The sequence below is a fragment of the Nuphar pumila genome, chromosome 16 (assembly GCF_984573655.1).
Source record: "Nuphar pumila chromosome 16, dmNupPumi1.hap1.1, whole genome shotgun sequence".
NCBI classification, from domain to species: domain Eukaryota; kingdom Viridiplantae; phylum Streptophyta; class Magnoliopsida; order Nymphaeales; family Nymphaeaceae; genus Nuphar; species Nuphar pumila.
Window position 1 is genome coordinate 62,899,258 of NC_143264.1, and position 27,992 is coordinate 62,927,249.

The window sequence follows — 27,992 nt, forward strand, 5'->3', positions numbered from 1 at the left end:
TCAAAAAATATTTTCAATGTTGACTCTTGACTCCTTCTAGTCATGTGATGACTTTCACTTATTTGGTAAGCTAAAAATGCTATCATTTATAGTCATTTTTATTTTTTTTCCTAGAAATTGTAGAGATTCTACATTGAGATCCATGTGGAGTCTCGTTGGTTCTCACTCCTCACACTTTCTAATGTAGAAACTAAGTCAAAATTGCCCTCCCTTGGTTGTGCTTTAGTTGGTTTCATTCCAACTAGGTTTAACCTCTAGTTACCCTTTTTGAAATAATATATTATTTACAAGTTTTGATTTTTCTTGTTATTACTTTTAGAAACTCTAATTTATGAAATTTTCACATTGGGTCTTATATTATTTTTAGAAACTCTAAATTATGAAATTTTTACTTTGGATCTTATCATTCGATTCGGTCCAAATCCAAGCTAGATCCAAATTCTAAAAAGAATATTAATTTTTTTATTAATATTTTAACAAATTCTTCTTATCTTAAATTCATAAATTAGTGAATAATTCAAGTGTAATTATCCACTTAATATTAATTATGCATAGTTTATAATTAACTTTGTGTCAATTATCAAATAAATACTAATTAATTATACTTAATAATCAAATACTTAATTATTTGATTTAATGAATGCTAATAAACCCTAATTAGCAGGATAAATATTAAGTCACCAAACCAATCAATATTTTCATAGATTAAATTTACCACATGGACATTCTCTTTATTTTGATTAATATTTCAGAAAATTTGTGGATCTTACACCAAGAGTTTGAGCACTGCTGCCATGTAATATAGAAGATTTCATGTAAGTTTCAGGAGGCTTTCCGCTGATCAGCAATAGCCAAACACTCCAAACCAATATGGCTTCAAAGAAAACACTAGACTTTAGGGTTGGTTGGTGCCGGAGAACTTACCTGAAAATGAGTTTTCTGAACTAACTAGGATTCCCCAACCGGCTTTTCGGATAAGGGCTTCCTGCCACCAGAGAAACTTTCTTCTTTTTGGTACTCGAGAACCCAAAAAATGGGTTTTAAAGAACTCAAGAGCCATATGTATCTGGTTTTCCGACTACCCATGAGAGAGAGAGAGAGAGTACCATAACTAGTCGGCAACAGCTTCCAGCGCAACAGATCAATGAAAATGGAGAGATCAAGAATGTCAGTGAGAAACCAGAAATGTGAGAGTTTTTAGAGAGATAAAGAGAAAGAGCATGTAGTCGTGCGCATCCCTTATCAACCGTTCATCTCAGCTAAAAAAATGTAGTTTGGACGCTCACCAATGAAACCATATTACTTAAATGCACACATAAGAACAAACATCATACAATAAAGAAAGAGGGAAAAAAACAACACACAAAAAATTCCCTCTTTTACAAATTTGACAACACCTCCAGGCTGCACAAACTATACAAGCTCACTCAAGCAGCGCAGAGCATTTAAGTTAAACCGGCTGCTTGTTACTTGCCAAATATACAAAAAACAAGCTTGTGTGACAAGTTGAACAAAGCAGTCATGAGCTGCTTGGTTTATTTACCAACCTTATTGAAATCTTTGTATGTTGTTTTCCATTTGTTATATTTGCTGAAAATTTTCATGATTTTTCTTGAGAAAACCATACATTTCAATATAGCGCATGATTTTTTTTCCTCAGATTTTATTTTTCGAGATTGGGAATTATGGCATTGATAATATCCTATAACCAACCTTGCTCAACACCCCCCCCCCAAAAAAAAAAATGCACAAATTGTTACTTCTAAACCTAATTTACCATTTATAGTATTGAACTTAACTATGGCACTTTCCTGCCTTTGGTGAGTTGTGGCACGAGCGATTTGTGTTTTTGATTTTTGGTTGAAAATGAACATGATCGAACCTGTCTACAATCTGACCTTTTCCCCTTTTTTTTATAAATTTTTCTTTCTTATTAACGTTTTTTGCTCATTTTATGTTCGACAGAGAAAGCTGGGGTTAGTCAGACCCCTACCAGTTATACAATCATGTACCATTGGGATTCAAACTTGCAACGTCCCAACACAAGGTGAAGTGCACTGACTGCTAAAGGCAGACAAGCGGAGCCCCGTTGGTTATTTTTTTGTTTTCATTTTTAGGAACACTTAACCGGGGACCAGATACAAATGTAATCTGGTTCCTCTATTTTAGTAGACCAAATCCAAACCTGACCTGTTCTGTATGGCTTGCATTGCATATAAATATAACTTCATTCTTTCTAATCCTTCAGTTTTGGTGGCTTACATTACGTGCAGATCTAACCTGATTTGCTCAATTCTGGCAAACAAGACCCAGTTCAGATTAGGCAATTATGGACTAGATCTGGATCCCACCAAATTCATTGACATTCATGGCCAGTATTAAATACAAAGGATTCAAACACTGTAGTTTTTCATAAATTTTTTTATGATGAGGAACCCTCACCGAAGCGAGGAAAACCCCAGGTGGGCCCCACGACCACCCTGCCTTACTTGGCCCACCTCTAAAAGCTATAGACACCCGTGCGCCAGCAAGGTTTGATCTGCTGCCTTCATCTCAGCACCCTCATAACCACCGTGCTGGCAGCATGGGCGGTCCCCACGGTGGTAGTTTTTCATAAAATTTAAACTACAAATTTGTTTAAGAAATAATAATAATAATGAATGAAAACTTACACATATTAGTCATTATTATTGATTACAAATTACAAAAGGAAATTTCATGTAATTAAAGACAACTAAAAATAGCATTCAAAATAGCCAAGCATATGTGTTAGAATTAGTATTTGATAGATCAACGCTACACTGCGATATGGAAGCCTTGATATTCAAGTTTTTTCTTTTCTTAATAGAGAAGATGCATGAGAGAGAGAGAGGTGGTAGCAATGGGCAAAGGACCGTAGCAGCAGTACCAAATCAATTTTCAGCAACTTTAGAATCTCTCTCTCTCTCTCTCTCTCTCTCTCTCTCTCTCTCTCTCTCTCTCTCTCTCTCTCTCTCTCTCCTTGAAACGTGTTCACATTTTATGCAGCGACCTGGTTGATAGCCAACCCCATCTGGGCATTCCTCTAGATGGGTGTAGTGTCCATCTTGAGAAATGTTGAGATGGGTGATCATCAGCAGCGGAATTGCATACTAAGGAAAGGATGCAATGCTGCTGCATAAAAAATGACCTTTTTTGAAATAATGAGAAGAAACCACTATGATGGTTCAGATGTCACATTAGTGGCGGAGAGGTGTCATATTGACCGTAACTTTATTTCAGTGTCAGTGTAAAACTTTAACACCCCTCTCCCCCCTTCCCATCGACTTTGACCTTGCAGGAAGGTACTGTATAGTGTATACACTGGGTATCGAACTCATGACGTCTGAATAGCTGGCCTCAATGCAAATTTACATGCAAGAAACTATACATATAATAAGAGCAAAAACAAAACTTGCAAAATGTTCGACTCTATTGGATTGGTTGGCAACAGTGGTGTTTCTCTTTAGTTCATCACCCATGCCTGTCAACATGTTAACCATTACGAGGAGTGGATGCTTGCTTCGACATTTTCATACAATCCAGTGTAACCATTGCAGGCAAACAGAAATTCAAACATCCAAGTATGATTATTTACAGTGCAGAGGCATCCCATGCAAATAGAACATTCTGTTTGATTTACAATAAGTTGAGAAAATGTACAGACACTGAAATGGTATGGATTGTGTTACAATTGGTGTCACGGATCAGCATGACCAGCCACTGCCTCATCACTTGATGCATATTCATCTTCGCTCACTTCTTCATCAGTACTTTTCTCTTCAGGAACGATGCCTATGTGCTCCGGCTTGGCATATTTTTCACAATATTCTGGACAGACAAGAAGAGCAATGCATGAGAAAAACAAATTGCAGATTCAGCTCATACTGAGCACAAAGTGGGTAATGCAACTAAGATTCAACTAAGCAAAAAATGAAGCACAAATTTTGAATTGAAGCTCTAGCATGCATCATTGAATAAGAAAAGGAAACAAAAGAGGCCCAGACATGAGAACTGAATTAGCAAATATGAGTAACTTTAAAGTAAAAAATTCACAAGATGACAGGTAATATGTAGTATTCCTGCTAAGAGTCATGCCCGAACGACATAACTTTCTGATAGTCAACTAGGGGTGCCAGACTGCAATCCCTTTACATAAGGAACTTGCAAGCAGTGGCGGAGCCAGGATTCTAACCTAGGGTGGGCACAAATGCAAAGTAAAAAAATAAAAATAATAATTACTAATAAATTATACTAATTCACAATATTTAAAAAAAAACAAATCAAAACTCTAATCCTACAAGCTTCATAAATTAAAAGCATAACCAAATATTATGTCATTCTAAAAAAACAAATCAAAACCTCAATTCCAACAAACATCAAAAATTATGATTTATGTTAATTAATAAAGAAGCCTAATATTCTAACCAAAATCAAATCACACAATATTCATGCATTCATGCCTAATGGTAATTAAAAAACACACAAAAACCCTAGAACCATAAACTATTTGTTTGTCAATATAAAAACACCAAATCAAAACCCTAAATCCTATCAAACATCATTCATAAATATGCTAATTAAAAAAAAAAAGCAAAACACCAAATTAAATATTTGTGTCATTTGACAAACCAAATAAAACATTTAAATTCTTAAAAAAATCAAAGATTTAGGGATTTGATAACCAAAACTAAGCCTTCATTAATGGAATCATGCTTAATGATAATTGAAAAGAAAATAGTACAAAAATACCCTAAAACACTAATTACATACATATTCAAGTCATTTGGAAAAACCCTAATCAATACCCAAAGTCCAAAAAAAAACATAGATTTAAGCTAATTGAAAAAAATCCTAATATTCTAACTAAAATCAAGTGTTCATTACTCATGCCTAATGCTAATTGAAAAATAAAACACAAGAAACCCTAACTAGTAATTCCAAAAAAAAACTACATCAAAAACCTAAACCCTAACAATACATTAGTCAAATTAAAAAAAAAAAACTAGAAATCAAAACTCTATCAAGCATTTTGAAAATAGAAGTTTGGAAGGAAGGAGACAATGGAAAATAAAAATTTAGGAGATCAACACAAAATAAAAATTTTCTGATTCCGCAATTTAATTTTCAGGGCAATTTTGCGGTTTTAGGGTTAGTGTTTTGGGGAGAAATGTGGAGGATCAGACCGAATCTCGGATTTAATTGTGTTTGCTACTTGAATCAAGGATAGTGCATGCAATTCTCCTAGAAATTCGTATAATCAGAAATTTTTAATCTTGGTTTGACTTTTGTTTGTCTTTGATCAAATTAGAAGCAATGCACTTTTTTATGCCAATTTGTTGTAGTTAAAAACTTAAATGCGGGAGATGTTACTATTTTTTTGTTGAAATTTTGTATTTTGTTAAATTTGGGAAATTGTATGTGGAATTTAGTTGTAGGTTTAATTATGTTTGTTTCTTGAATTAGTGAAATTGCAAGTACTTTTTCCGGTGATTTGTTTTGCTGTAAATTTATTTGTACTTTAATTTTTTTTTATGTGTTTTGAGTTTGTTTTGCTTAAATTAGTTATAATGAAATATTTATTTTATTTTTTTTCATTTTTATTTTGCGTTGATCTCCTATGTTGAAAATATCAAAACTTTATGAGGGGCACGAGCCCCTCCTCGCCTCCCCCGGATCTGCCCTTGCTTGCAAGTGAACCCCAAGGCCTCTAAATTGAGATGTGGGAATCCATAAAATTTTGCCTATACACTTCCATCACCCAAACAGAATACTTCCCAACAGCATGCAAAGAATTTCCAGAAAGAAAAAAACAGCAGACTGTAACTTCATGCAATACATAACCAGAGAGCTGATAACTTCTGAAATTTGGACTGCAAAACTGGGTCAAGTCTATGCCTGCAAAGCAATAAATAAACTCAGTCAATTAGACAACCGTCCATCTCAGACAATGATAGGCATTGAAAGAGGGGCATTGTTGTCCTTCTTTAGTTGACTGTTCCATGGGTATTTTGACTTTCTTGTAAATGTTTAATATGGGATCATGGAAGGAGCTTTTGGTCTCTCTGTACCTACGTCACATGGACACTCCATTTTGGGCCTGTATTATGTCTACTTATATACTAATCAATAGTCATATTGGAAACTTTATAAAAAAGGTTGTATCCCTGTATCTGCAGTCGCATCCATGTGACTTGGGATTGTACCTATTACTAATAAGTGTACTGAATGAGAAGAGTAACCAAATAAGACCCTGTTCTCCTCCACATTTTTCTTCCTCCTATTCTTCGTAGATTCTCTTTCTCACTTTAGTTTTTGCTGGCAGGTACCTAAAGATCATTTTCAAGATGTAATGATTAATCTACTTGAGAAAAGGCTTTGTTCCGGTGGAAGATCCAAAGTTTGAATGCCAAATGGGGAGAATTCACCCAAGTAACATAAGTTTTTCATATATCATACTGATTTATGTAACCATAATGGCCAAAATAGAACACAAACCTATGTAGTTAAAAGCGCTAAGCGGTGCCTAGTCGGTAGACCCCTAAAAAGACTAGTCAAGGAATAGGCGGGACTAGTCGGTACCCCAATTAAAATATAAAAATGTGTGCAAAATATACATAAAAATATGTTTAATTCTTTTACCAATAAGATGTTTTCATTACACAAGTACAAAATTACACATGCTTTCACAAAATATATTAATATACATAACCAGAATATACACATATATAATTGTACACACAAATATATATATATATATATATATATATATATATATATATATCAATTATTCATAACATATTCAGTATAATCAACAAAATATGCTTTCAACCTTTCACAGAAGCACAATAACACATACATATATAAATAACATATTATATAATTCATAATACTAAACATGCTTTCAGGCTTTTATAAAAAAAACTATCAGAAACAAAGTAACACACATATATAAAAAACATAATCAATTAAAAATAACTGTAAATGCTTACAATGTTTCACAGAAAAAATCCCACAAGCAAAGTAACACACACACACACACACACACACACACACACACACATATATATATATATATATATATATATATATATATATATATATATATATATATATAATAACTAAGCATGTTTTCATGATTTCATAGAACAAATCACACAAACACACACATATATATATAATTATATAAATACAAAAAATAACTAAATATATATAAGAATAATAAATGACTAAATGCTCTCGTGTCTAGGCGGAGGCAGCTTAGTTGCCGACTAGGCGCCTTAGTCGGTGCCTACTCGGCAAAATTGGTACTTTTTAAGGTACCCACCTAGGAATTGCAAAGCCTAGGCATTTTACTTGGGCTTAGACCCACTAGGCGGACTAGTCAGGGCTTGATATTCTATAAAATGAATTAAACCAGGAAAATTCAACCAGATGAAATAGGCTGTTCACACCTCAGTCCCATGCCGATTCTGTAAAACAGGGTGAACTGCACAGATGAAAAATGGTGAATGCATACTTCAAAGTGTATTAGCTACAAAAAAAAGAGAGAGACACCCTAAGAATATAGTCAATATAGAAACCAGAGGAAAGCAGATGATTTTAAGAGCTTCAAGAGGGACAGTTTTAAGAAACTAGACAGGCTACATTTGCCACTGGTGAAGCTCGTTAAGAATATCACTGAAAGAACAAGGCTCCCTTAAGTAAGGCTACATGAAAAAAGAAAAAAAAAAGAGAAGGGAATGAGTAAAGCTACTTATAAAGCATTGATAGATAACCTCAAAACATGGTCACTGAGTTCCCCACTTTTGGCAGCAAAATGCAGCCTAGTGTTCCAAGCATACCAAAATCCTTTTTAATTCAAATCCTCCTACCCCAGTGTAATGAAAGACTTTGGGCCTTCGCCACATGGCCACAACCAGTGAATGGGATGACTAGACCACAAACCATTTTTCAGTGGTCTTCAGTGCATGTTTAATTTAAACAGATTGTCCTGACAGCATCAAAAAGGGGAAATCTTAAGGTCGTCAAATAAAAAGCATTTTTAATCTAAAGATGACCGCATAAATTTTTTGCTGGTTGACTGTCGGCAAGCGTATGAATTTCCGCTTCTCTTCTCTACAGTCTACCCCTTAGAACTGGAACTGGGAGAGCTAATGCACCCTTTAAGATGGTTAGGTCATGTTAATGCAGACCCAAAACCATAAAGACTTCCAAAGCAAAGTAATAAAAGATTGTGATTTCACCAAGCTTTAGCTGAAAATAGTAATAAATAGGGAAACGGAGAAAAAACTGAAACCATCTAAGGGGTAGACCTATACCTATGACAGCATAACACAAATTCTCTTTCAAAGTCACTCAAGTTATCCACTTCTATCATAAATTTGCAATTTAATTTGTCACATCAGGGTTCATTGAACTTCAAAGTAGCCATATTTTAGCTGGCCAACCTGTCAGAGTTGTCCACCAGAGTGAGAGAGAGAGAGAGAGAGTATTGGCTACACTAGTGGGTTATGAAACCCTAGATGAAACTCATGGGGGCAGGCCGTGTGAATCAAATCTGAACCCAATCTTTGGTGAAACTAGCCATTAGATTTCTTTGAACTGACAGGGGTTGGTGTTTTTACAAGAAATCTCTAGCTAGCCTTCCTGGAAGAGGTGTAGAATAAAAAGAAAGGAGATGTGATTCACTAAGTATAATACGAAAAATATTTCATGCTTTTGTGTTTCCGTATGCATATGTGGATGTAGTGCAGTTTGGTAGAGCATTTGTTTTGGGTACAAAAATGTCAAGGGTTAAAATCCGACCCTTGGGTCATGCCTTTTAGAAGTAAAAAACACAACGTTTTGAGGGTTGAATTTTGGTTCATTGTAGGCTGTTGAGAAGTTTATCCGAAAAAACCTTACACGCTGGAAAATGATGATCCAAGGGCTGGTCCGTATTCAATCAAGCATGTAGATCACATCTGGAGGATGTAATCTATCAAAAAAAGAAATGCTTTTTGTTCAAAATTTTGGAACCCATGTGTAGCAAAACTTTTTAGGGGTGCGCTTTTGAACTTTTTTTGCAATCTTTTTTTTTGTTCAGATATTTTTGTTGGTTCCAATTTGAATGGCTAGTCTTGCCTAGGCCTTTTAGAGGCGTGCTTTTGATTATAGTTATAAACCAACAACCTCCAAATCCCAAACGTTTTCCAAGATAAATTGGCAACAAGCTTGATTTATTAGTACCCCTTCTTGCCTTTCCATATGTACACCATAACAGAATGAATAGTGTGTGAAACTGAGAATATCCTTAACAAGACACTTGATGTATGAGCCAAGCCAATTGAAAATAAACAGTGTTGATGCTTCGATCAGCTATTTGACATGCTGCTTTGCAGCTTGATTATTATTTGCTAAGAATTGAAATAAGTAGAGAAGGAGCTTAATAAAACATTATGATACCCATATAAACATGAATATTTAGTAGCATCAATGTCACATTTAAGTAACATAATACTAATAAAGTAATAATAAGGATAATGATTATAACAATAATGAAAATAGCAAGCCCTACAACCATGACAAAGCAATGACATTGATCGATACAACCTTTTTGCTAGGTTGAGTGACGTATATACTACATATTTTAGTTAAGGGAAATTTTCAAATACCCACCACAACTTTGATCCTAATTTATTTGTAAACTAAACTTTTGGTTTTCAATTTTCCACCAGAGTTTTTTGTTTGGTTAAACAAATCACAGATAGGTTAGTTACCATCAAGACTTTTGTTCATTATCTCTTAAATTAGACACAATTATCCATGCTCGTTTAAGATAAACCTTTCCTAATTGAAAAGCCATTGCGCTCTCTCTCATCTGTATTTGCAAATCAATTGAACATTTCCCTTCTTGAAGAAGGGATCGACTCGAGACGAAGCAAAATGAAGTAATAGGAATAGAAACTTCATAACTGAAGGTTGAACACTAAAATTTTGAACATTAGCAACTGATAGGCTGACGTTCTAGACATGCAATAATCTGGTTGAATCTTATGACAAGCAAGCATATACCACATCTTTTTGTTATACTCTTCGTTGCTTATAACCACAAAAAATTTCCTTTCCATAGAGATTGCAACTATGATCCAAAGAAATAAATGGACACTTTAAATACATTGACATAATTATAGTTAGGATCCAAAAGATGGATACTATTTAAACTATAAAAAAAACTTTCATTACATATCTAACCTTGCATGTTTCATATCTCCATTACCCATTATGACACCTGGCCACCAAAAATTAATCTAGATGCAAAAAAGGCAAAAAGGGGGGAGAATTAGAAAAAAATGGAAAGACTGCACATGTTGATGCATGTGGTGGAAGGTAGCCGCAGTCGTATGGCTTCCAAGGCTGAAAACAGTAATGGCTTCAAGTAGGTGTTTGATGGTTGAAGCATGGACAGAGTTAATAATTGTGGGATACCAAAATTATACTATTTTATTTGTAACATGATCATCCTCCAAGCATCATCACTTGCTTGCATCTTTATCATTTCCTTAGGCACCCTAGTTGAAGATGCCTCCTATCACATTCCAAAGCTCTACTTGAGGGAGGAGGGCAATGAGAGTCAAGCTGTCGAACAATGATCAACATAGTACCTGCTACAATTTCAGCAGATCCTATTCTAGCTCTGCAACAAGAATACTTCATAGATGATATCCACACCAGGATAAAACCAGTTTATGGTAAAGGGAAATCTGCCAATTTTACAAGCTTGCACCTACTTTAAAGGAGCTAGCTACAAAGAGATTGATAAGCTGGAGTTGATAATAGATTAGCTTTCACAATATGTACTGTTAGTGACAACATGCCTTATTGAGGTCATCCATTTGTGCTGTCCAAAGAAAGACCCATGCTCCCTCGAGTTCTTCTCCAAGTTGTATAGTTCATGATTGCTGGTTTAAGCAACCTAGCAGTCCTAGATCTTGGACTCCAGCAAACCGGTATGTGTGGCAACCCGTGTCTAGAAAACGGAATCGTCAAAAAATGCACACAGAAACATGATCATAATTATCAACTTGCTAGTCAGAATTTCAATAAGGCAAGAACAAACCAAATTCCAGGCTTAGAAACAAAGTCATGCCAATCTCCTACTGGCTTTCGCCTTTCCTTGTTTTCCTATTCGCATTTTCCTCAGTAAACAAGAACCTGATAGTAATTTCACCATCCCACTTTTTCATGTCCATCATCCTTTTCATCTTCCCTTCTTTGACAATGGGCTACAGTTTTCGTACTACTCACTCAATTGCACATGGTATCTAAGTTCCTTAGAGCTTCTAAGAACCTCAAACCTGGAAATTTTCTGTAGTGTCTACATTTCGTGCATATCTTCAGAGTTGAATTCAAACCATTCAAACAACATATTAAACTGGTCTGTGCAATAATTCAGATTACTTATCTTTATTATCACAGACCATTGTGGAAACAAGTAATTGATTGAAATAACTGGGAAACAACCACTGTTAAATATTGAAATCTCACTTACACGCTAAACAATGAATATGAACTAGACTACACTAATCGGAACTTTTTGTTTTATAGACAAAATGCCACTGTTCACATGGTTCTATCAACTGTAGAACTTAAAATAGTGTAGCAGTTAGCTACATGTATACAATGTTTTCAGGGTAACATAAAGAGTTTTACTGGATCCACTGACTTACAGATTCTCAACATTCTGTGCAATTTGTTACTAGAAGGCATTTTCAACTAAAAAAGGCCATAAGAACCTTGTTTTCTAAATCTCAAACTTTCATATAAAAGAATAATTTTTTAGAGGAAGTAAAACTTTATTAGGGAAAGAGAGAAATCTGGTGATAATAGGTTACCATTTTAACGAGTAATTCAATTTATGCATGCCCAGATTTTCCCCTTAAAGAAAGCAGGATCATATTAAGCATTTAACAAAATTGATAGCATGAACACCATTGCGGTTGAAGGGAAAGTTTTATAGGACGACTATTAGGCCCGCTTTACTATATGGTACGGAATGTTGGGCTGCCAAGAGACATCATATTCAAAAAATGAGTGTAGCTGAGATGCGGATGCTTAGATGGATGTGTGGAAATACAATAAAAGATAAGATTCGGAACGAAGAGATACGTAAGAAGGTAGGTGTTGCACCCATTGAAAATAAGATGCGAGAGAATCGTTTACGGTGGTTTGGGCATATTCGGCGAAGGCCTAATGATGCTCCAGTTAGAAGGTTGGAGAAATGGGAAAATATATTAGTTAAAAGAGGTCGGGGTAGGCCTAAGAAGACTTGGATGGAGATGATAGGAAAGGATATGAATGCTTTGAACCTCACCGAGGACATGACATTGGATAGAAATGATTGGAGAAAAAGGATTCATGTGGAAGACCCAAAATGAATTTCTTTTTTTGGTTCATATCGCTGACCCCAATTGTTTTGGGATGAAGGCGTAGTTGTTGTTGTTGATAGCATGAACACCCTCCAAGAGAAAAATAGAGAGAAATGTAATGAAGTAAGCAAAAGTACAAGAACAAGAGCCACAAAGGGCATACAATAACACAAATACAATGCGAACAAACACAAAGTCCACTATGGGACAATACAAAGAGCCAACAAAGGCGAAAGAGAGCACAAAATATAAAAATAATCTCTTTATTGAGCAAATGCTTAAGCACCAAGTATTGAAGAATAGGGGAGGAACACACCCCTATATATACAACTAAAGAAGAGTAGAGAGGGACCATTGGGAGCTCCCAATAGAGTCCTTGGGAGCTTCCAACGGTCATATTTCTAACCATTGGGAGTCCCAACGACTCTATGGTCAATTTGACCATAGAGCCTCCAATGGCATTTTACAAAAAGGATAATAAAAAAACAAAAAATAAAGAGAAATAAAGAAACAATTTATTACAGCTTTATTACATGTAAAAAGACAAAAATACCCCTATAGGGTATTTACTTATATAACTAAATAATATGTATATATGGATGTATACAGATATATGCGTAAATGTATACATATATTTTAACACTCTCCCTCAAACTTATGGTGAAAGAACAAAAAGTTTGTTAAGGAGAAACATGAAACAAGGCGCGGGAAGAGTTTTGGTAAAAAAAAATTAGCAAGTTGGTACTCTAATGTGACATACGGCAACATAATAGTTCATCTTAGATATTCATCTCTAACATAATAGCAATCCATCTCAATGTGTTTGGTATGCACATGAAAGGTATGGTTGCTTGCAATGTAGATTGCACTCTTATTATCACAACACAACTTCGAAGAAGTTGATATGATTACTCTCATATCTTTGAGAAAACTTCGTAACCATACAAGTTCCATTGTTGTCGTGGCCATTACTGGATATTTAGTTTCAATTGACGACAAAGATACATTTTGTTACTTTTCGCACCTCCACAAAATTAGAGAATATCTTAAAAACACACAAAAATCTGTAGTTGAGATTCTATCATTGAGATTTTCTCCTCAATCAACATCAGTATAAGCAAGTAAATCTAGAAAAGAAGATGAGGATAAGAAAAACCCTTTTGTTATAGTATTCTTGATGTATCTAATAATTCTTAACATAACACTCATGTGCACAGTGGTTGGAGCATGTTGAAACTGACTGACATAATGAATTCTACGAGTTATATCTGGTATGGTGATAGATAAGTAGGTAAGTGCCCCAATTAGTTGATGATAGGGTATAGGATCTTCAAGAAGAGTCTCATCTTCAAGTCGTAACTTAGCATTGATCACTTCGAGAGTTTCTACTTTTTTGTCATCCGAAATGTCAAACTTAGAGCAAATGTCGGCAACAAACTTCATTTGAGACAAAATGTACTTCGATGCCTAGAAAATATCTCAAAAAACCCAAATCAGACATGTCAAAATTCTATTTTAAAATATTTTTAATATCTCTAACTCCCTGTTGGTCACTCCTAATGATTATCATATCATCTACATAAAGTAGAAGTACGACTATTTTAGTACTTGTACTTTTAACAAAAAATAGCAATGTTAATATAATAAGAATGAAAACCAAAAGATGACATGAGATTACTAAATCTATCATACCAAGCCTTTGGGGCTTGTTTAAGACCATACAAGGCCTTCCTTCTTTAGTATGAGAATTTTACCATTTTCAATACTAAATCCTGGTGGAGGGTTCATATAAACCTCCTCATTTAATTTTCCGTTAAAAAAATATTTTTTACGTCAAGTTGATATATGGGCCATTTTTTAGTGGATGCAACTGCTATGAGGGTCCTAATACTGGTCATCTTAACTACTGGTGCAAAAGTTTTCTCATAGTCAATTGCATATTTATGTGAATATCCTTTGACGACTAACCTAGCTTTATATCTTTATAGGATCTCATCACTCTTGGTTTTAACATTAAAAACCCATCTACATAAGCCTTCTTTCCTAAGGGTAATGAAGTTACTTCTAGCCTTTTTTAGAGCATCTAATTCTACATTCATCGCTTCAACCCAATGTGAAAGATTTTTAGCATCATTATAGTGTGATGGTTCATAGTAGGAATGTAAGGCTATTAAACATGTGCTATAAGTTGGTGTCAAAGTATCATATGATACAAACCTACTAGGTAAGATAGAGACACGATTGGATCTCCTAAGTGGGGTTTCTTTTATAAAAGAATCATGTGAATATTTTTCTAAAGCACTTGGAGGATTCTTTTGCTCACGTCGGGTATACACTTGTATTGGTTTATCAATAATATTCCCATTAATTGATAGTGATTCGGCATTCTCAATATTAGAATGCCCATCATTATCACCATTATTACTCAAGAAATTATCATTCGAAGAAACATCACAAGATGTTAATTCTTCTTGTGGTAAGAAATCAAATAAGAAGTTATAATTTACTTCTTTTTTCTTAGTTATCTCAAATCCATTTTCATTTTCTAAAAAATTCACATTCTTAGAAACATAAAGTTTGTTATTTTTTAAATCAAAACATGTAAAGCCTTTTTTATTTTCTCCATAACCCATGAAGATGCATTCAATGGCTTTTGGAGATAATTTCTCCCTTTTATGCAAGAGGACAAAACATTTACAACCAAAAATTCTTAAACGTTTATAATCGGAGGTTCTTACAAATAGTTTTTCATATGGAAAAATATTTTGTAGGAATGATGATGACACTCTATTTATCAAATAAGTTGATGTTAGAACGGCCTCGGCCCCAAAACTCTTTGAAACGTTTTTAGAGATAAGTAGAGTTCTAGCGGTTTCCATAATATGTCTATGTTTTCTTTCAACTAGCCCATTTTGTTAAAAAATTATTGGACAGGAATTTTGGTGACAAATCTCATTTTGTTTTAAATATTTTTGAAATTCATTGAAAAGGTATTCACCACCCAAGTCAGATCTAAGGATGAAAATATTGCTCTGAAATTGATTTTTAATAATCATATGAAATTCTTTAAAGTAAGAAAATACATCATATTTGATATTAAGGAAGTAAATGTACACATATCTAGTGAAATCATCAATAAATATAATATAGTATGTGAATCCCCCTTTTAATATGACTGGAGAAAGCCCCCAAACATCCGAGTGCACTAATTCAAAGGATCTTTTAGAGACAAATGTTCTATTTGAAAATGGAATAACCTTCATTTTTTTAAAAATGCAATCCTTGCAATTAATTTTTTTTCATTTCAATTTTTTTTCCCAAAAAAGAAAAAATATATCTTTGAATAGCTTGGAAGTCTAAGTCTTTTATGTCAAGTTTCAATGTCTTTATCTTGAACATAATTACAAAAAAAAATTTGAGGGAAGATTTAAATAATCCATGAAGTAGAGATATCCTCTCCTATGGCCTTACCCAATCCGCTTTCCGGCCCGGATATCCTGCACGAAGCAACCCTTAGATGCGAAGAAGATTTCACACCCATGATCGGATATTTAAGAAACTAAAAAAATATTTAAATTTAATTTTGGAACAACTCTAATTTTTGGAACACAAAAATTTTGAGAAGATTTTAAAGTTCCAATACTTTTAATTTGCAAGGATGTTCCATCGACGGTGGAAACATATGAAGTTTTTGAATTAGTGCATGTCGAATAGACAATTTTCATGTGTAGTCATATGAAAAGAAGCTCCCAAGTCAAGGATCCAAGAACACATACCAGGAGGAGAAGATGTTATCACGGCCCACGAAGTTGATGGAGATTTAAGTAGTTGTTGGAGTGCCTCCGATAGTTGAGTAAGTGAAAAAGTGTTGCCTCCTCTTCCAATGGATTCTTCACTCTTTGGTGTAGTTTCTTAAACGGAAGATACCTTATTCTTAGAAGTATCAGTGAGTTTGGGACAATTAGGCCTTATATGTCCTAATTCATGGCAATGGTGGCAAATAGCTTTCCTATAGCCACCATTATACTTATTTTGCTTCCCAAAGTGTGGAGGCTTATAAGATTTCACATGATTGCCCAGTTTACAGGCAGCCAACACTTTGTCTCCCCCTTTAACCATACCAAGATGGGTTTCTTTTTGGCAAATTTCGGCAACCACATCTTCCAAAGAAAGAGGTTTAGATTTATCAAGAAGGGAGGATCTAACTTGCTCAAATTTGGGCCTAAGCCTATGTAAAAATTGAAAAAAATATTTTTTTTTCATTTGTTCTCTTCTTAGCTCTACATCTTCACTAGCAACCCACTTAGGTTCAAGAAGAATCAATTCATCCCATAGTGGGCCAAGAGAACTAAAATAATCATGAACAATCATTTCACCTTGTTTGATGGTTCGTATTTTTTCTTGCAAGAAAAATTGTCTTGCAAGGTTTTTTGAGGTATACATACCCTTCATAAAAAAAACCAAGCCTCATTGGATTTACGAAATTTTGCAATGTTTGCACATATCCTAAGCTCAACATTGTTCATAAACCATGCAAGAATCTTGGCATGGTTAATTTCCCAATCATCTACCTTAGTTTGATGATCTTGAATAGCTTTCATATGTGTATCACCTTCCAAGGCTTTCTCTTGATCTCCTTCTCTCTTGGTGAGTTTAAGTTGCGGTTTTGGGAGGGTGCCCATCACATATTTCCAAAGTTTTTTTTCCTTTGAGGTTATTTTCTATTGCGGATGACCACACAATGTAGTTAGATCCATTGAGCTTGAAGGATAGATCAATCTTTTGTTCATGCTCCATCTTGTGTGGTAAAAGAGAGAGAGGAAGAGAACAAAGTAAGTAGAAGGAGATGTCCACTTGAGTCACAACGAGCATCACGAACACTTGATGATGCCTTTGTGAAAGTATCTTCAACAAGATACTATGATCAAGACCTTAATATTCTTGATAACAAATACATGCACACATGCACAATAAGAATACTTAGAACACTTGTGCACAAAAGCACAAATCAATCTCACAAATGCACTAAAAGAATAAAAAGATTTATTGAATGCTTGAGCTTTGACCCAAAGCCATAGAAAATACATGAGAGAATGCCCATATTTATAGGGCTTAGTGGGCCTTGGAAGGGGCTCCACACATAGTTGTTGGAGCCCCTCCAACGGTCACATTTGTGACCGTTGGAGGGGTCCAACGACTAGTGTGTTGGCCCCTCCCAAGGTAAGTACACCATTAAATGCAAAAAGAAAAAAGAATTTAAGAAAAGAAAAGAAAATACAAAAAGAATTACAAGCATATTCATGAAAAAGAATATGCATAAAAAAACTAAACTACCCCTACGGCTAGCAATAGGAAAATATATAAATTATATATATAATGAGTAGATACATATACATATATGTAGTGTGATTTTTCTTATTTGGTTCGTATCGCCGACCCCAATTATTTTGGGATAAAGGCGTAGTAGTAGTAGTAGTAGTTGTTGTTGTATATAAAATATATATATTAGATAACATGGTTGATTATACATAATTTAACACCCCCCTCAAACTTAGGGCAAGATGACCGAGAGTTTGCCAAGGAGGAAGTTGAATCGCGGAGCACACAAAACTTTAGTGAAGAAATTTGCCAACTGATATTCTGACGTGACATATGGAAGGTCAATGACTCCCTTGAGATACGCCTCACAAACATAGTGACAGTCCATCTCTATGTGTTTAGTTCGCTCATGAAAAGTGTGATTTTTCGCAATATAAATTGCACTTTTGTTGTCACAGCACATCTTGGTGGGCCCTTCTATTGTGATCCCCATGTTTTTTAGCAGCTGATGGATCCATACAATTTCCATGGCAGTAGTTGTCATGGCACGATATTCGGCTTCAGTTGAGGATAGAGACATTTTTTATTGCTTCTTACATCTCCACGAAATCAGTGAGTCTCCTAAGAACACACAAAAACCAGTGGTAGTGGTGGAGTGATGGTTATTTGGGTCACCTCCCCAATAAGAGTCAATATAAGCAATTAGTTTTAAATAATTAGTTTTAAATTAGAAGAAGAGAACAGAAAAACTCCCTTGTTTAGAGTACCATTTATGTATCTTATGACTCACAAGATGGCACTCATGTGGATTGATGTTAGTGCATGCTAAAACTGGCTTGCAGTATGAACTGCATGAGAGATATTTGGTCTGATAATACTCAGATACATCAATGATCCTATAAGTTGTCTGTAGGGAGCAGGATCTGAAAGGGGAACACCATCATCAATCTTCATTTTAGCTCCTATTATAGGAGGAGTTTCGCAAACCTTTTCATCTGAAATACCTGACTTGTCAATGGCCTCAGAAGCAAGCTTAGTTTGAGATAAGAAATACCCTCTATGAGAGTATGTTACTTCAATACCCAAAAAGTAAGTTAAAAAACCCAAATCAGACATTTCAAATTTATCTTTCAAAATTGATTTTATGCTCTTAAATCCATTAGAATCACTACCAGTTATGAGCATATCATCCACATACAACAGCAAGATCACAATCCCTGCATTGAATTTTCTAACAAACAAAGCAGTGTCAGTAAAACAGGATCCATTCCCGGTGGAGCATCTATATAAACTTCTTCATTCAGATCGTCATTTAGAAAGGCATTTTTAGCGTCCATTTGATAGATGTTCCACGTGTTGATTGAAGCAACAGTTATGAGATATCGAACAATAACCATTCGAGTCACGGGTGTAAAGGTTTCCTCATAGTCAATCCCATATTCTTGACTATACCCCTTTACAACTAATCGAGCCTTATATCTCTCAGGAGATCCATCACTCTTAGTTTTAACCTTAAATACCCATCTACACCCTATCGTTTTCGTACCCTTAGCAAGGTCTTGAAATTCTCATGTCTTTGCTCTTTTTAGAGCTCCGAGTTCATTTTCCATCACAGCTATCCATTCAGGACATTTTTTTGCTTCCTCAAAGTTTCTAGTTTCTACGTAAGAGTGAATGGCACTAAAACAAGATCTATATTTGGGTGAAAAAGAGTGATATGAGATGAACCTAGAGGGAGCTTTCCTATGTCTTTCGATCCTATGAAGGTTCTCCTCACTTTGAGAAACAGTCTGACTAGTATCATCATATCTTTCAAGAGCATTTCTGAAGGTGTTTCTATCTCTATATAGGTGATGGGATCTCTAGACGAGCCATCATCGATATGTTGATGAGAAGAGGAGAGTAGGGGAATAATTTCTTCAATTTCATTATCACTTGAGTCATTCTGATTTGACTCATCATCACTAGTATCATCATCTTTGGCTAATAGTTCAAATAGAAAAGAATAGTCTACATCCTCATTATGTGATTCTGGACTTTCAAAACCACTAAGATTTTTCAAAAAACTCACATTTCTGGAAACATACAATTTATCGTTTTTAACATCAGAACATCGAAAACCCTTTTGGGTTTCCGAATAACCAAGAAAGGTACAAGGAATGGTCTTTGGGGAAAGCTTATCATTTTTATCCGTAAGGACAAAACATTTACATCCAAAAACCCTTAACCTGCTATAATCAGATTCTTTTTCGTGTAACTTTTTAAAGGAAGAAATTTTATTCAAATTTTTTTATGGAATTCTATTTATGAGATGGACTAAAGTAAGGGTTGCCTCAGCTCAAAGTTTTTTTGGAATGTTCTGCGAAATGAGCAAGGTTCTAGTAGTTTCAATAATATGCCTATGCTTTCATTCGGCTAACCCATTCTATTGTGGGGGTTTTGGACAAGATTTTTTATGGAGAATACAATAACTTTCAAGATAACTCTTGAATTCATTTGAAAGGTATTCACCTCCAGAGTCGGATCAAAGAATTTTTAAACTTCCATTGAATTGATTTGAAATCATCATATGAAATGTTTTAAACGTTGAAAAAACTTCATGTTTATGCTTAAGAAAGTATATCCAACAAAACCTAGTATAATCATCCACGAAAATCACATAATATGAAAATCCTTCTTTAGATATCACAGGAGACGGACCCCATACATCGAAATGAATAATTTCAAAGGGTTTTGTCGAAAACATGGATCTTTGAGAAAAAGGTAGACTTTATCTTCCCAAGAATACATTCATTATATACAAAATCTTCTTTACAAAGATGTTTAATAAATGGCAAATAAGAGATTTTAACAATGTTGGGATGTCCCAGTCTCTTATGCCATACATGAATATCTTTGTTTTGAACAACATTACAAAATTTATTCTTGGGAACTTTGAGAAAATCAACGTAGTAGATGTCTCCGCTCCTAGAGTCTTCCCCAATCAACCTCCCGAACTGACGATCATGTATCCAACATTTATTAAAAGAGAATTTTATATCGCAACCATGGTCCGAGAGTTGAGAGACCGAAAGTAAATTGAAATTTAGTTTTGGTATAAGACGAATTTTTAGAATAAAAAAATCTTGTCTTTCAAAATTGTTTATTCCTTTAATTTCAAGAGGTGTTCCATCCGCCGTTGAGACAAAAGATGGAAGAGAGTTTTTAAAAAAATCGAAAAGAGAACAAACACTTGGGGTCATATGAAAAGATGCACAGGAAACTAAAAGCCAAGATGTCTTACCGGGAGGAGAGGAGGTTGACATAATGGCTTCGGAAATGCCTCCCTTGAGAAGAGGTTGTAAAGCTTCCACGATTTGTTGAAGAGAAAGAAACTCATTTAAAGATGATGGTCGTTCCTCCGATTGGGAGGTCATAGCCAGTGCAAGTAATTTCTTCCATTTTGGGCAAATGGGCTTGATATGCCTCGGTTCTTTACAAAAATGACAATTTAACTTGCTATTGTCTCTTTTTCCATATTGATCATTTCCTCCTTGACCTTGATTCTTGAAATGAGGAGGTTTGTAGGCCTTTACATTATTCCCCGGTCTCGACACGGCATTTACCCCTTCACAATCTTCTTGAGTAGAAGAGGTAGCAAGTATGCTAGGATTACTCTTACTAATCCTCATACGGGTTTCCTCCCCACTTAATTTAGTGATAACATCTTCAATTGAGGAAGATGTGAAAGCGGAGAGAAGAGAGGACCGAATTTGTTCAAATTCAGGTCTAAGTCCATTTAGGGAATTGAAGAAACGATCTTCCTCTAGTTGTTTATGTCTTAATTCGATTGCTTCACCACTCCACTTTGGTTCAAGCATAGCTAGCTCGTCTCATATGGAAGATAATTTAGCAAAGTATTCCCGAATAGTCATCTCATTTTGTTGGAGGGTCAATGCCCTCTTTTGAAGATAATATTTGTGTGACAAATCTCTTGAAGTATACATTTTTTCAAGATATACCCAAGCTTCGGAAGCTTTTTTGAACTTAATAATGTTGGCGTTGATCTTGGTTTCAACGGATGAAAAAATCCAAGACAAGATCTTGAAGTTCTTCATCTCTCATCCATCAAGCTTGAATAATCTTCAAGAGCCATTTGTCTTTATTCTCCTTCAAGAATCTTAATATCCCTCTTTTCAATGATTGTAATTTTAGGTTCGGGTTCCGGTATCGAACCTTGAACATACCCCCAAAGCCCCTTTCCTTTAATATGGGCTTCCATATTACCGGCCCAAACATGATAATTTGAACCATTAAATTTAAACCCAAGGGAGAAGTGGGAGTCCTTTTCGCCCATTGGAGAGAATAGAAGTTGAAAAATAGCATGTACCTCAAAAGATTTTCAAGTCTTTCTTGACAAAAGAGGCTTCTAAAATATTGCCCGAAGAAGATGATCCACTTCAAATTCTAATAGCTTGAAGGCATGTTTTTTCGAGATACTCAAAAAATAAAGAAATGCGCGATCCTCCTTCTTCAACAAAGCTCTGATACCATGTGAAAGTATCTTCAACAAGATACTATGATCAAGACCTTAATATTCTTGATAACAAATACGTACACACATGTACAATAAGAACACTTAGAACACTTGTGCACAAAGCACAAATCAATCTCACAAATGCACTAAGAGAATAAAAAGCTTTATTGAATGCTTGAGCTTTGACCCAAAGCCCTAGAAAATACATGAGAGAATGCCCATATTTATAGGGCTTAGTGGGCCTTGGAAGGGGGTCCACACATAGTCGTTGGAGCCCCTCCAACGGTCACAAATGTGACCGTTGGAGGGGTCTAACGACTAGTGTGTTGGCCCCTCCCAAGGTAAGTACACCATTAAATGCAAAAAGAAAAAAGAATTTAAGAAAAGAAAAGAAAATACAAAAAGAATTACGAGCATATTCACGAAAAAGAATATATGTAAAAAGACTAAACTACCCCTACGGCTAACAATAGGAAAATATATAAATTATATATATAATGAGTAGATACATATACATATATATAGTATATGTATATGTATTACCTTATATATATATATATATAATATATTAGATAACATGGTTGATTATATATAATTTAACAGCCTTCACACGATCACCAACACTTAGTGGCCACCTTCCACAAGACCAAGAGCATTATGGCTCTAATACCATGTAATGAAATAAGCGAAAGTACAAGAACAAAAGCCACAAAGGGCATACAATAGTACAAACACAATGTGCACAAGCACAAATCCACTATGGGACAATACAAAGAGCCAACAAAGGCCAAAGAGAGCACAAAATATAAAAATAATCTCTTTACTAAGCAAATGTTTAAGCACCAAGCATTGAAGAATAAGGGGGGAACACACCCTTATATATACAACTAAAGGAGAGTAGAGGGGGGTCATTGGGAGCTCCCAATAGAGTCGTAGGGAACTCCCAACGGTCATATTTCTGATCGTTGGGAGTCCCAACGACTCTATGGTCAATTTGACCATAGAGCCCCCAATGACATTTTACAAAAAGGATAATAAAAAAAACAAAAATAAAAAGGAAATAAAGAAACTGTTTATTACAGTTTTATTACATATTGTGAAAAGGCAAAAAATACCCCTATAGGGTATTTACTTATATAACTAAATATATGTATGTATACATAGATATGTTCATACATGTATACATATAGTTTAACAAGAAAGACAGATCAGCAACATCTGAAAGAACTTCTCCAAGAACTTTTTGCATCTCACGCATTGAATTTCAATTTCTTTAAATGCTCCTGAAACTTTTAAATTTCACGCTGAAAATGACGCCAATAAACCTCATATATAATCTGAAAGAGTTCCCAGATTAGATGGAAGGTCCTCCATATTTCAAAGCACAGACTAGATATTGCACACACCATTGGTCTAGGGTACCATTAGCGCTCTTCACCATAAACCGGTATAAGTATAGTCTTCTATAGGTACATTCAATAAAACATTCTTGAGTCTCAACGATAAAATCCACCTCCAGTGAAAGCTAATCTTTGATGCCACTGGTCACCAAAATTACATGGATTATGCAATGCAATGGACCAAGTGCAGGCAGAATTCAACAAGTTGGCATTTGTGTTTCCATTAAAAAAATGCAGGATTTTCCCAAAATTCATATTTTCATTGATAAAATTCAGGATGTTCTTGACCGAAAATAGGTACTATTTCACAATGGCATAATTTTGCGAACCTTACTCATCACTAGAATCCCAGAAATTGCAAGCTGCATTACTTTTGATTGGATGCAGAAGTGTGTTATTTGTTTTGTTCAATTTTGTTGTTAACTTATATTTGTGGTTGCTCATGCAAGAGAATCTTTTCCACTACCTGAACTTAATCCATGTTAGCCATTCAATGAACTTTACTTTCAAAGAAAGCACACATAACATTAATTGATCCAATAAGTAGGAAACTATAAAACAATGACAATCCAAGATAATTTCAACATGAATGTCATCCAAATTCAAATCATCTGTAATTCAAACACCTTTTCCTAAACAGAGGTGCATTTCCATAAACAGATATCTTTGACAAAACAATAGCCACTAGAAGACTGAAATCTATGTAGAGATTAATATGGAAAATTCCAAGACAGTACCACTATTCATAAGTCCAATCACTTGAGAGTGAAGAGAGCCATGAAGACTCTCATGACTATAGGAAATTGTACAAATTCATGGTATTCTTTAAAATGGTGGATCCTTATTCACAACATCAATGTGATAATGGAATTGAAGGATTTCATTGGCGACATGCAAATGTTTACAACATACGCATAAAAAGTGTAAAGACATGAAATTTCTGTTGCCAGGAAAATAAGTACATCAATCAACAATTTAGTACGCCCAGCATGTAGCATATCCACTTGTGTGCAGCTATTGCTTGAAAAAGAAAAAGAAAAAAAAGATTATCTTGGACATAGGATTTATTTACATATAGCTATTTGGATTAAATAACAACCATTAGAGATCAGGCTGTTGACATGCTCCTTAGACAGAATATCACCGTAAGAATCTTGTCAGCCATCAAATTTAGGAAAGCACATTTTGGAGATTAAATCTAATTAAATATATAGTACTTGCATGTATAGATAAAGTACCCAGACAAACTCATGACAATTAGCAAACCAAACACATTGTATTTTCAGAACAATATTTCAAATCAATTAGTTTTTAAGAATATGCAGAATGGTGCATCATATTATTCATGTTTTCATAATAATATGGAAGTAATTAGGAAAGGAATCGATGTTTTAGCAAAATTTAAATGAGAATTGCAAAAAATCATCGAAAGAAAAGTAACACTGAAAATGCAATCAGGGGTTCACTTATATTAACAGAATGTACCTTTAACTCGCTGCTCATAAGCAGCTCGATCACGCATCATCACAGCAGCAGCCTCTCCATTCAATGGATCCGATGGGTTGGGATACAAAAGAAGTTGAGGAAGAAATACCTCAAAAACATTGACAAGATCTGGAAAACAATGACAATATCAGAGTTACCAGAAACGCCAAAGACACTGGGGAAGCGCGAAACATCGCACTTCCGAAATGAGCTGGGAAGCACAAAATTTTTTTGGGAAGTGCGTTTCCCAAAAATGAGAAACGTGCTTCCCATTTTTGGGAAGCACGCTTCCCCCTTTTTTCCATTTTTTTGTATTTTTATTTTTTATTTTTTCCTCTTTTTTCGCTTCCGGTTTGCTTCCTAGGTCGCTTCCAAGACGATTTCTGATTCGCTTCTAAGTCGTCCCATGCTTCCCGCTTCCTAAAATTTTGAAAGTGCCTCGCTTCCCGCTTCCCGCTTCCGCTTCCCGTATCGCTTCCCGCTTCCTCGACTAGCAACTCTGGACAATATTATGCTAGAAAACTTGTGCTCATCCGATTCTCACAATCGAAGTTTGGTTTATAAATGCCTAATAGAACCATGTATTAACAGCAAAGATACAATGTGGTTCAATATTACATTACCAAACATTGGACTCCAAGTCTGGTTGATAACATCCAAGCAAACAGAACCTGACCTGAAATTTAACACGACCAGCATGAGGTTCCAGTGATTAAGAAATCATGCATACTGATCCCTAAGTAATGTATATAATATCCCATAATTAGCTTATGAACGAAAATAATTATTAGGAATTAGAAACTCACATTTCATCAACATTTGGATGATATATCTTATTAACAAAACCTATAGATGGAGACTTGTAAGGATAGGCATCTGGCAATTCCACCCTAATCCTCCATACTCCTCCATAGTAAGGACCTGTCATATCATAAATGCTTTTATGTTTGTAAAGAATCATTCATATGCTTCTCCAGAGTATATCAAAGTTAATGCAACAAATAAAAGCCAATACAATGGTGGCAGTTTCTCTAAGAAGACACACATCATGAAGTGAGATGCAGCGGGTGACTTGAGCTGACACACGCCACATGCAAGTTGTTCACCATGCAATTAAGGTTATTTGGACTTTTTTGCACAGAACAACTCATGCATTGCCAATGCAGGATCCACCCGATTGGAAGCTGTACAAGAACAAGTCAAGCCACAAAATTTGAACGATTGTACAATGGTTTAGCAATGCTAACAGTATGACTCACAGCATGGAAGAATCAAAAGGATCTCCAAACACCGTAATGGATATAAGTGAAGTCAATTACAAATTAATCAACCAATTTAAGATGTAAAACCATGATGAAATACTATAATTTACATTCTACAAAAACTTCTGGATAGAATAAGAAGGAACCATTTCGACATTAGCAACTCAAGGAGAAACAGTAAACTTCAGCAGCAACAACGATACTCAGAATGGAACCAGAGATTAATCATGATTATACTGAAACGGTGCTCTTCATTACATAACAATAGTAAGCACCATGTTGACAAGTTTTATTATGAGCCAGTTGAATTACTAGAAATGAAAACCATGAAAGAACTAATTGGTAACTCTTCCCATTAAGTTTACGATAATGACAAGATAATTTTCATCAACAAATAGGCCGGGCTCCAAAATAACAAGTAAAACACATAATCAATTGAAGTCCCAAACAAAAAGTTCCTTTCCATATAAAGAATAACAGAGGATCTAACAAGCTAAAAGGAAACTGAAATAAGAAGTTTCGACGATGTGATAGTGATGATGATTTCTGAAGGAACCCATAAAGGACTTTATTTATCTAGAAAGAAAGGAGAAAAACCAGGTACTAACACTAAAAAAAGTAGCACCTTTACAAAGAAAATCGCTACTATGAACTCACCAAAACAAAGTGTTTAACAATAAGATAACAATTGAATGGCGAAGGTGGTGGTAATGTTCCGAAGGATCCCACGGTAATGTTTCAAAGGATCCCAAAGAAAAATCCATATAATTAAGCAAGAGTTTGCAGGAAAAAAAAACGAACACCCAGATGGAAGTTACCCACAAAAGGCCATGGAATACGAGAAATAATCAAACGGGTGGTGAAGACTCACTCTCGTTTGGCCCATGGAAATCCACATAAAACTCTTGCATGCTATCATTGATCATCTCCACTTTGTAATCAGTCATCATTCTGCATCATACCCAAAAAAAATGACAAACACCAAAGAAAAGAAAAAGATGAGAAAAATCACGAAATCAAGAGTTGGGTACAATTTCATCAGGTCCATCTCCCGACGTTTGCTTGGAGAAGACATGGTTGGTCTGCCTCTTTGCTCTTCTTTCCTTAGATTTTCCTTGAGAAAACTAAAGACTAGAAGAAGAAGAAAAAATCTCTCCCTCTCTCGTTGGTGTGAGAACAAGGACAAGAGGAGATGAGGGAAAGGAGTAAAGACGAGCAAAACTGACGCCTTTTTGCAGATTCCGACAACATGGAATAAAAGGAGAAAATGAAAGGGGCTACAGCAAAAGGTCGGTGGGTATTAACCTGTTAATTACATCCATTTTACTAAAATAGTCTTTTATATGTATTTTTTTTTAGAGAGAGAGTCGTTTATATGTTAAATAACTTACTAAAACACTTTTACCTTCTAAATTGCTTGTTCGTACTGTTAAAAAAATTTAATAGCCATAAGTGTTGCGTAATTTCAATGAATTTGTGACACGTCACTAATTCCAATACTGGTTTTTTTTAAAGGCAAGCTGGGGTTAGACAGACAACCACCTGTTTATGTTTGGAAAAGCAAAAGAAACTCTCGAAAAGA

General features: G+C 35.0%; 1 protein-coding gene across 1 annotated transcript; it reads right to left on the minus strand.

Annotated features, from left to right (window-relative positions):
* Positions 1-3,556: 3,556 nt before the first annotated feature.
* LOC149813353 (ubiquitin-conjugating enzyme E2 5-like) lies at positions 3,557-27,621 on the minus strand. The gene is made up of 6 exons (XM_089992007.1): positions 27,442-27,621; positions 27,282-27,361; positions 25,955-26,069; positions 25,772-25,824; positions 25,149-25,277; positions 3,557-3,849 (listed from the first exon to the last, which is right to left on the minus strand). Exons 1-6 carry the CDS (start codon positions 27,483-27,485, stop codon positions 3,719-3,721), a joined length of 552 nt encoding a protein of 183 aa, XP_089848133.1. The 5' UTR covers positions 27,486-27,621; the 3' UTR covers positions 3,557-3,718.
* Positions 27,622-27,992: the final 371 nt, after the last annotated feature.